Source organism: Electrona antarctica (assembly GCF_951216825.1).
Source record: "Electrona antarctica genome assembly, chromosome: 22".
In the NCBI taxonomy this organism is placed as follows: Eukaryota; Metazoa; Chordata; class Actinopteri; order Myctophiformes; family Myctophidae; genus Electrona; species Electrona antarctica.
In genome coordinates this window covers 37,525,949-37,537,139 of record NC_136805.1, presented here as the reverse complement: position 1 = coordinate 37,537,139, position 11,191 = coordinate 37,525,949, and the positions used below count along the sequence as shown (strand labels likewise).

The following is an 11,191-nucleotide window of genomic DNA, read 5'->3' as shown; positions in this document are numbered from 1 at the left end:
ACAATGGTTGTATATTTTACTATGCATGACAAGGTTTATCACATTAATAACTATGTTGTATTTGTTTAAGTGGAAATGGCATTTTGCTCATAAGGACCTCATTATGGTAAAAATAATAATAAAATAAAAACGTTAAAAAAAATTCACAATTTGTCTGTACCCACTGAGCCAGTGGTTCCCAAATTGGGGGTCTCCAAATAATTTTGGGGGGGTTAGATGATTAGCTTAATGTACAACAGTAAACAAACCAACATACAGTATAGTGTATACAGGGTATATGCACATTTCTAAAGTGACACTTTCATTACTTTTAAGACTTTTTTAACACCAAATTGGCAAAATTGTCAAATATTACGTAAGAAAGAGGCAAGGCATTGTGAAAATAGCCGATCTTCAAGCTCACAATGACTTCACAGTGCGAGGCGTTGTGAGCTTGAAGTTCGGCTATTTTCACAATATTTATCTGTGGAACAGAGTCAAACTAAATGCAATGCCTACGATTCCAAGGGTGTCAGGGTGGACTAGCTGGTGGGGGTTGCAGTACGTAGTTCAGACTAGTCATTGGTCCGACAAACGACAACCTACCTCAAACCCTAACCTAACCGTAACCGCAAGCACGGGAGCAGCACATGTCCGACATGCGGACGCATGTCGGACTAATGCTCCGTCGGAATTACATGCGGTCCCCGCTGGTGGAGGGTCCCCAGTTCAAATAAGATTATTTTGGGGGGGCCTGAAAAGTTTGGGAACCCTTGAACTAAGCAACTACCTCTTGTCTTCTTTAATCGACACACTTTGACGCCAAACTCAGTCATACATTGACTGCCAAAGACGTACATTTAAGTTCTTCCAAATCCAACGCTTTCGTGCCGAAGGCGTACATTTAGGATCTATGGTCATTTCAGTAGTTCAAGTGAGGTCCCGGGTCTTACGCTACATACATTAGCATTGGATTGCTGGGCGATCCAGTGAACAATGTAAACGTCATTAACATTAACATTATTTCAAATGCCTTTATCTGGGATTCCTTTCCCAGGTTGCGTCCCTGGTCAAAGCAAACTTTATTCAACGGCCCAAAACGGCCACAAAACGTCTTCTCCGGCTGAGAGAAAAGACGAGCGTCTGTCACAACACACATCGTCTTCCCACATCCGCTTTACCTCTCGGGTTCCACAGTGGAACCTTTAAAATAAGGGTTTCACTGAAAAAATACTGCCGATTTCGGAAGAATGAACAGGCCTGAGGCCGATTCTACAAAAATATCTTCTAAACAGTTTAGAAAAACCAATGCTTCTATGTCAGTGGTGCTCAAGCTTTTTCATGTCAAGGACCCCCAGAATTATCTGTATTTGGCCACGGACCCTCATCTGAAAATATGTTGTTCCAGGGACCCCCCCCCCCCCCCCCCCCAGAAACAAAGATTTGAGTTAAAAATGTTCGCTCTGAAAGAATACATATTCAAAGATTTGCGCCACATTTTCACGATTTTTAAAAAAATAGCAGATCTACAAGCTCGTAGCGCAGCATGCTATGAGCTTGTAGATCTGCTATTTTTCAACAGCTAAAGTATAACAATAATCCTTAAAACACCAAAAAGGGGTTCCCGTCCTGAATGGTTTAATACCTGGCAGGGGATGTGTTTAAATTTAAACAAATAATAAAAAATAAAAAAAGTCAATATGGCACTGATTTATGCAAGAACATATTTATAACCTAGACTTTAAACAAAGCACTGATAAAAAACCCATCTTTCTTCTATATTGTAAATGCTTGGTAAAAAGGCTCTGTGTTATATGTGCTTTTTTGTTATGTGCAGTCGCGTTAGCAAAATACTTGCTGTGGCCTATTCTAAACAAAAGGCAAACTGTAGCATTTAATAATCCATTTTTATGTGCAGTTGCATACCAGTTCTCTGAGGTACATGATCAGTTTTGTATGGTTTTCCAAGCTTCTGCCTGAATCTGTATTGGATATCAACATGAATCGTCGCTCTCGGGTGGAAACCTCCTATCTCCGTATTTAAACATTTCATGTTTTGTCTTCTTTTTGTTATAATTAATGCCCTATTTTTCGCCATACAAGAGTGTTGCACAAAAGTAGTGAAAATAGCTGATCGACGAGCTCACAACGCTTCGCACGGCGAGCTTGTAGATTGTCTATTTTCAGTATTATTTTTTGAAAATTAAATAATCATTAAAAAGGAATCATTTTGGACATACAAGGTTTCCACCTGACCTCGACCATATAGTAAGTATATCATTGAATTAGTATCCATTGCATATCTATCTCTGCATTGTTATGGCTGAATGCTGCGTCGTTTTCCAAACATTTCCATTGGAAAGAATGTCACATTTGAAATGGGCGTTTAGCTGGAGGAAAAATAATAAAATAAACTACTTTTGATATCACCTCTAATCTCAGTCAGAAGTCGTCAATAAGTGTAAGAATACACATTTAACATAAATACAATAATAATAATAAAAAAAAAACATCTTTAAACATTCTCGTCATGTTCCCCAAAAATGCAAGAATGGACGGTCGGCGAAAAACAAATACATAAATACATTTACAATAGCTACAACCTTTTTTTCAAAAATATTAAAATGTGTGCTTAAAATCCAAAAGTATAACACTCACATTTGGAATTTTTGAAATTAAAGTACAAATATACAACTGAAACTGAAATGCGCGAGAGGACTGAAAGGATGAAACGACACTTCATCATGACATGACAAAAATAATTAATATACATGATGTGAAATATACATTAATAATCTCACTTAAGCATTTACAATTTTGTTTTTGTTTTTCAATCCATTGACATACGGAAGGTTTATATTACAGGAGGGACGGACGCAGCCTTAGCTAGTGGTAGAACAAGTGCATAGCAAAATAGAAGATCATCTCGACCGAGTTAAGGAAACACATGAACCTGACAAATAAAACATTAAAATAAACAATATTTGTTTTAAGGCAAATCTCAATTATTTGAAATTGGCATAGTCTGAGAAAATGTCGACAAAGTCTTGTACCACTCGGTAGCAGAAGTCATATTGTTCCTGTGGAGAGGAACACAAAAAAGAAAACAAATTAGTTCCCATGCTGATCAATTAATTAATTGTATAAAGGCTTGATTTATAAGTATTTGTGGGCTCACTGAAAATAGACGATCTACAAGCTCACACCACGTTGCACCGCCACGCATTGTGAGCTTATAGATCGGCTAAATAAACTAAATAAGGAAATTCCAATTGACACCCACCGCTGTCTTGACCATGTGTGGCCTCTGCAAGTCTGCATATAGTTTGGAACTCTTTGGATGTTAAACTTTAATTTGAGCTAAAAAGCACTATTTTATACTTTGGCAATTCAAAAATAGCAGTTATACAAGCCCATATGAGCTTGAGGAGCTTCTATTTTAGAAAAATCATGACATATTTTGCAAATCTTTGAATACAGTTTAACTCTTTGGATGCCAGGTATTAATGATATACTGTAATTCACTCGCCAGTGCGGTTGACGTTTTACAAATTGCTGCATATAGTTTAAGTTTAATATCTCTGCTGTCCGGAGGAAACTCCAAAATGTTAATTGTAATTTTTCAAGAAATGAAAAATAGATGTTTTTATAAAACCCTATATAGTTTTTAAACAATGCAATACTGCCTCATCAAAGTTGGTGGTGTGACTTTAGATATTGTCAATTACAGTACTTGCATGAGAAGGAGAGAGGTGGTGGAGTTAGCTGTTTTAGCAGACAATTTGAGAATGGAGTTAAGAGGTTTTATCCAATGCGTTTTTTACGACTTTCCATTGGTTCAATATTTTCGAAACAACACACAGACGTAAAGGGTTTTCAAAAACCTAAAAAAAATGGAGTTATGAGGTTTCCTCCGGACAGCAACAAATGTAACATTGACACCCACCACTGTCTGGACCATGTGAGGCCTCTGCATACGTAAACTCTTCACAGTCTGGAACACGTCCAGCAGACCCTCGGCCTTGACCCGCTCCAGGATATTGCTCAGTGCAATGAACGTACCGGTTCTCCCTGCACCAGCACTGCAACGATACACACACAACAGAATATAATATCAATATGTTATGTTCTAGCACTGCAACGATACACACACCACAACAGAATATAATATCAATATATTATGTTCTAGCACTGCAACGATACACACACCACAACAGAATATAATAATATCAATATATTATGTTCTAGCACTGCAACGATACACACACCACAACACAATATAATATCAATATATTATGTTCTAGCACTGCAACGATACACACACCACAACAGAATATAATATCAATATATTATGTTCTAGCACTGCAACGATACACACACCACAACAGAATATAATATCAATATGTTATGTTCTAGCACTGCAACGATACACACACAACAACAGAATATAATATCAATATGTTATGTTCTAGCACTGCAACGATACACACACACCACACCACAACAGAATATAATATGAATATGTTATGTTCTAGGACTGCAACGATACACACACCACAACAGAATATAATATCAATTTATTATGTTCTAGCACTGCAACGATACACACACCACAACAGAATATAATATGAATGGATTGTGTTCTAGCACTACAACACAACAGCATTGTTGTTTTTGACAGTAAATTTAGATTTTTGTTTTAGTCATAGTCTTTTGAATAATTTTCATTTAGTTTAAGTCACATTTTAGTCACCTGGAATGTTCTCATGTTAGTCCAGTTTTAGTCGACTAAATCTCATACGATTTTAGTCGACTAAATCTACTACTACTAAAATGTGTTTTGACAGGCCTTGATGTCGTTGTAATGGCAGATTTTACACTTTGGTTGCATGCTGAAAATAGCAGATCTACAAGCTCACAACGTGTCACGCTGTGAGCTTGTAGATCTGCTATTTTCAGCATGCAACCTAGCATAAAACTCCCTTCCTAACATTTTAGTCTAGTTTTTATTTGTTGACGAAATTGTCAATATATTTAGTCTTAGTTTTAGTCATCATAGATTCGTTTTTATTTTGTTTTGATTTAGACGAAAACAACACTGCACAACAGAACATATGAGTGTATTATTTATGATCGCCCTGCACCAGCACTGCAACGATACGCATAACAGAAACATTATGAATTATGAATGTATTATGTTCAACCTGCACAAGCACTGCAATGCAACATCTGCTGTATGTGTGTTGGTTAAAACATATTGAACCACTGAAAATAATTTTAAAAGGGCTTCTGGCAAAACCAGCTAACTCCACTGGACCCTCAAACGGTCTGCTAAAGCGGCTAACTCCACACCATCACCCTCACTCATGCAAGTATACTGACAATAGAGTTAGCTGGTTCCTGGTGACAGCAGAGATACAGTATAAATGTACAGTAGATATGTTGTACGCCCTGCACAGCACTGCAATGCAGACAGGACAGAAACAATTGCATGTACTGTAGGAATGTTCAACTTGCACCAGCACTGCAATGCACACAGAACATACGTTACGTTATTAATATAGAGAATAAATCAAGCTTTAAAAAGAAATTGAAGGCAGCAGTGATTAGGAAAGAAATAATGTTTAGTTAGATTGGTGAGTGTTTGATTTTAATTCATAGGATATACAATGTTTGTAAAATTGTTGTATAAATTTGTTGTAATGTAATATATTTTCTAGAATGTATGAAGACAGAAAGCTTCAATTATTTTTCTTTTGTTTTGTTTTTAACTATGTAATGAAAAACAAATACATTGTATTACGTTTTAAATTGATTGTATGAGTGTTTGGACCCCAGGAAGAGTAGTCTTCACTGTAGTGAGGACTAATGGGGATCCGTAATAAACAATAAACAATAAACGTTCAGGACTCAGGGGATTTACTTCGGTTCTCAGCAGTGCTGGAAAAGGTACTTTTCTTACTTAACCCATTTAGGCCTGACGTCGACATTTTTAAAACGTCTTCTAAATGCTGACAGTTTTCTGAAATACCTCTGTTTCTGTATCAGTGGTGCTCAATATTTCATGTCAAGGACCCCCAGAATTATCTGTATTTGGCCGCCGACCCCCATCTGAAAATATGTTGTTCCAGGGACGCCCCAGAAGAAACGATTTGAGTAAAAACGTTCGCTCTCAAAGACTTGCGCCACATTTTCACGATTAAAAAAAAAATAGCAGATCTACAAGCACCGAGTGCCGCGCTATGAGCTTGTAGATCTGCTATTTTTCAATAGCTAAAGTAGAACAGAATGCTTACAACACCAAAAGGGGTTCCCGCCCGAAATGGGTTAAGTAAAAGTATCAATACTGCAATGTACAAATACTCTGTTACAAGCAAAAATCTGGAATTCAAAACGTACTTAAGTAGAAGTACAAAAGTATTGGCATACAATATTTGCCTCTGAGATGTTGCCTCATAACTTAGTTACTTTACACCACTGGTTCTCAGAGAACTTTGTTGGCTTTGGGAAAGCCTCTGCCTCTGCAGAGAGGAAATGAGCTTGAGAATATTATTGCTGTCAGCCATTAGACAGGTTTGGGGGGGATATTCTTAGAGTTATACCTGCAGTGTACGACGATGGGATGGTTCCCTGACTGCTGCTGCTGTCTCTGCACCGAGGCGATGATGTCGATCATGCCTTTCCCCTCGGCGGGGATGCCGATCTCTGGCCAGCCGTGGAAGTGGAAGTGCCTGATCAGTCTCGTCTGCTTCTCCTTGGAGAGGGGAAGGTAGATGATGGCAGGGAGAGATGAGAACATCATAACCACCACAGTACAAGCTCACAACTTGGCATATTATTGCAGCACGGTGTGTGACTGTGAGCTTGTAACTGTAAATCTGCCATTTCTGCATAGCAGATATTTCGTACATTTCGTAAATGAATGAACCTGCTTGATCACACCACCACAGCGTCACACAGAAGCATAAGTAGTAGCAGATCCGCAAGATCGATCTGCTACTTTTGAATTTGAATCCTGGAAAGTAACAGTGTTGGACATATGAGGTTTCCTCCCGGCAAACACGAATATATATGTATATATATATATATATATATATATATATATATATATCTGCTGTCAGGAAATGAAGACCACCTTATATTTTGAAAACAAAGCAATACTGCCTCATTAAAGTTGGTGTTGTGACTTGTTTATATATGGTCAATTACTTCCATGAGAGGGGGAGAGGCGGTGGAGTTAGTTGCTTTAGCAGACAGTTTTGTCCAAGGCCTTTTTTTACTACTTTCCATTGGTTCAATATTTTCGAAACAACACCCAGACGTAAAGGGTGTTCAATAGCACTGATTTATTAAAAAAAAAAAACCTAAAAAATGGAGCAACGATATGTATAGTAAAATGTTTATGTATCATGCCGTGCCAGCCAGCGTTGAAGTGGCTAATTCGCCGACCACCGTCTCTGGTCTCATTTTCCTATAAATATTATTATCTCGATGAGGCAGAAACGCTATGATAATAATCATTAAAAAAAGAAAATAATTTTCTGGAGCTGTACGTATTCTGAATGTCAGTGTAGAGAGAAGCTTTAATAAAGGTGCTGTGCACTCTAGTATATGTGGTTATATAAACCGTGACTAGTGGGAAGCCAGAAGGTACAGTAGCAGTGGGAGACCAGTGAAACATGCTGCATGCACACTCTTAATTCCAATTACCTTTCCTCCAAAACTCCCAAGCCAGGTTTATACGGAGCCAATTACTGTGGCTTAAAGAGCCTAGTTCGCACCTTTGGTGGGCAATATTTTTTTGGAAACTCAGGGGGAAGGATAATTAATCTTGATGCTTTCGCTTGATGCCGTTAGTATTATCAAGGGGGGGCAATGCGTCTCACTGTGGCGTGTTGTGAGCTTGTAGATCTGCTACTTTCAGCATGCAACCGAGTGTAAAATCGGGCATTACGACGCCATCAAGGACCCCAAAATAAAATCAACTGTAGATTTAGTCGACGAAAGTCTTATATATATATTTAGTCTAACTCTAAAACGTTTCAGATGACTAACATAATGACTAAAACTGAATTTAATTGTATTGTAAAGACTATGACTATGAGGAGGGGGCACGGTGGCACAGTCAGTAGTGCTGTCGCCTCACAGCTAGAAGGTCCTGGGTTCAATTCCCGCTGGGGACGTGTTCTCTCCTCCGCATCAGTGCCCATACCCAAGGCGGGGTTGGTGAAAGGGCCCTTCTGTGTGGAGTTTGCATGTTCTCCCCGTGTCCCCTATAGGGTAGGTACCCTCACAAAAACCATGCAGTAATCCTGGTCTCTAAACTGCCAGCCGGGGTGCCTGATGGAGGTGAAAGGAACTGGCGCTACGTCAGGCCAGGGAAACTCCCCCCTGTCAGGTGAAAATAAGCGGCTTGGACTCATCATGCATAGAAGGAAGCATGAGGTCAGTCCGCTGCCCCCCCAGGTTGGTAGAGGAGGTGTAGAGCCCTAACCTGACTCCGCCAGATGGGGCAGCAGAGAGCTGCCGCTGATTGGCCAGGCCGTTTTGTGGCCGGAGCATCAAGTCTGCCTGAGAGTTCCCAGATGGGAGCAGGAGGGGGGAACCCAGTGTACTCTCTGCTGCCCCATCTGGCGGAGTCAGGTTAGTAGAGCCCAGGATTACATTAGAATTAAGTTAAAAAAAAAGACTATGACTAAGGCCAAAACCACACCAATGATTCACCATGCAATTCCTTGTAACCAAACATTTGCATATAGTTGCATGCAGTGCTGGCCCGCCGTATACGCGACTGCCCAGGCCCCCGGAAGTTGCTAGAGGCCCCTCCGGACATGTCCTCAAAGTCATGCATCCAACAAGATTTGAACTGAGGAGATTGGACTTCCACTATCGCCCGTTCTCCTTTAATAACACGGGCTAGGAAGACTAGACGGCAGACGCCTGAGCAAAGTTCACTTTGAGCTGCATCCAACCGTAATAATTAACCCATTTTGACCTGAGATCAGATTCTAAAAATGTCTTCTACATCCTGACAGTTTTCTGAAAAAGCTATGTTTCTATGTCAGTCGTTCTTCGATTTTTCAAAAATAGAAGACCTACAAGCTCGTAGCGTGCCACTCGGTGGCGCGCTATGAGCTTGTAGATCTGCTATTTTTCAATAGCTAAAGCATAACATAATGCTAACACCAAAAGGGGTTAAGTTATGAGTCAAATAAAATGACAGGGAATGAATTAAGACCCCCGTGGGATCTAGAAACAGAGCCTACAGGTGCATGGATACTGGGGAGGCGGTGGGATTTGCAAAACCTCATGAGCAGCAGGTTAGCAGCAAGCGAGGCAGGGAGGCGACAGCATGCAGCGACGCACGTCAGCACAGCAGGAGAGAAGCCAGGAATGAGCAGGTAGGCAGAGCCGCTCTGATCAGGTAAAGAGTGCATGTGACAAGCAGTGTAGTTTTTGTCGACTAAAAATAAGACGAAAAATGTTCGTCGACTACCTTTTTTCACTGACGGAAACTAAGTGAAAACTGAGCTATGATGACTAAAACTAAGACTAAATGTATTGTCAATTTCGTCAACAGATAACTAGACTATAATGTTAGGAAGGGACTAGTGGACCAGAGATCCAGTATAATTCATTTTACACTTGGTTGCATGCTGAAAATAGCAGATCTACAAGCTTGTAGATCTGCTATTTTCACCAAGTGTGAAATCAGCCGTTACGACGGCATCAAGGCCCTTCAAAATACATTTTAGTCGACTAAATCAACTGTAGATTTAGTCGACTAAAATCTTATGATATTTAGTCGACTAAAAGTAGACTAACACGTGACTGACTAAAATGTGACAAAAAACTAAATAAAAACTATTCAAGACACTAAATTTGCTGCCAAAAACAACACTGGTGACAAGTCACCTGATCGGGTACAGGCTTTTCCGACATACTATTGATCTGAAACCTCAATCCCTAACCTAAACCATAACCGCAAGCACGGGAGCAGCGCATGTCGGACCATCGCATTTTCGCATCGCATGTCTCCGCGCTTCGGACCTTTGGTGTGTCAGATCTGCGCGTGCACCCCACCTGATCAGGTAGACGCACTCTCAAGTTGTCTGCCTGAACGAACCATAGCTACGCAGGCTAGCTGCGCATCGTGTACTTACCGGGCCAAAGGTGAGTACCAAGTCGCGCAGACTGAAGGTGTCACAGTCTGTGACACCTTTCATCTCCACGGTGTAGTCTCCATAGGTGACTGAGTCCTCTGAGGGCCAGTACTGGAAACACTTGTCCTGCAAAAAGACACATTTATTACTCACTTAAAAGTATCAATACTGCTTTGTAGAAATAATATATAGATATATAGATCTATAGATTTTGTCATTCTTAACCATCTCATTTTAAATGCTTCTATGGTAGAGCAGATAGATAGATAGATAGATAGATAGATAGATAGATAGATAGATAGATAGATAGATAGATAGATAGATAGATAGATAGATAAGATAGATAGATGAACTAATGAAGGTTCATGAGCAGCTCACCTGCTCCCTCTCCTGGAGTTCGGTGAGCATGACAATGGAGTGACACTTCCATTCCCACACCATCCTCCAGAAGTCGTCCACCGTGTGGGACAGAGGGCCCTGGGTGGCGATGAAGTAGTCCTTCTGCCTGTAGCCCTGAAAACACACATACACCACAATGAAGTAGCCCTGTCTGTAGCCTTGAAAATACACATACACATCACAATGAAGTAGTCCTGTCTGTAGCCTTGAAAACACACATACACATCACAATGAATGAAGTAGTCCTTCTGTCTGTAGCCCTGAAAACACACATACACCACAATGAAGTAGTCCTTCTGTCTGTAGCCCTGAAAACACACATACACCACAATGAAGAAGTCCTGTCTGTAGCCTTGAAAACACACATACACACCACAATGAATGAAGCAGTCCTTCTGTCTGTAGCCCTGAAAACACACATAAACACCACAATGAATGAAGCAGTCCTTCTGTCTGTAGCCCTGAAAACACACATACACACCACAATGAAGTAGTCCTGTCTGTAGCCCTGAAAACACACATACACACCACAATGAAGTAGTCCTGTCTGTAGCCCTGAAAACACACATACACACCACAATGAATGAAGCAGTCCTTCTGTCTGTAGCCCTGAAAACACACATACACACCACAATGAAGTAGTCCTTCTG

At 40.1% G+C, this 11,191-nt stretch overlaps 1 protein-coding gene across 6 annotated transcripts in view; it reads right to left on the bottom strand.

The window, feature by feature from the left end:
* Nucleotides 1-1,596: 1,596 nt before the first annotated feature.
* LOC306914704 (receptor-type tyrosine-protein phosphatase epsilon-like) overlaps nt 1,597-11,191 on the bottom strand; it is a 113,647-nt gene continuing 104,052 nt past the window's right edge. For all 6 annotated transcript variants that reach the window (XM_079491870.1, XM_079491871.1, XM_079491872.1 and 3 more), the window contains 5 exons: nt 10,521-10,655; nt 10,143-10,268; nt 6,582-6,733; nt 3,926-4,061; nt 1,597-3,059 (listed from right to left, as the gene is read on the bottom strand). In XM_079491870.1, coding sequence (XP_079347996.1) covers nt 2,985-3,059; nt 3,926-4,061; nt 6,582-6,733; nt 10,143-10,268; nt 10,521-10,655 — 624 coding nt within the window. In that variant the 3' untranslated portion in view covers nt 1,597-2,984. The remainder of the gene's footprint in view (nt 3,060-3,925; nt 4,062-6,581; nt 6,734-10,142; nt 10,269-10,520; nt 10,656-11,191) is intronic.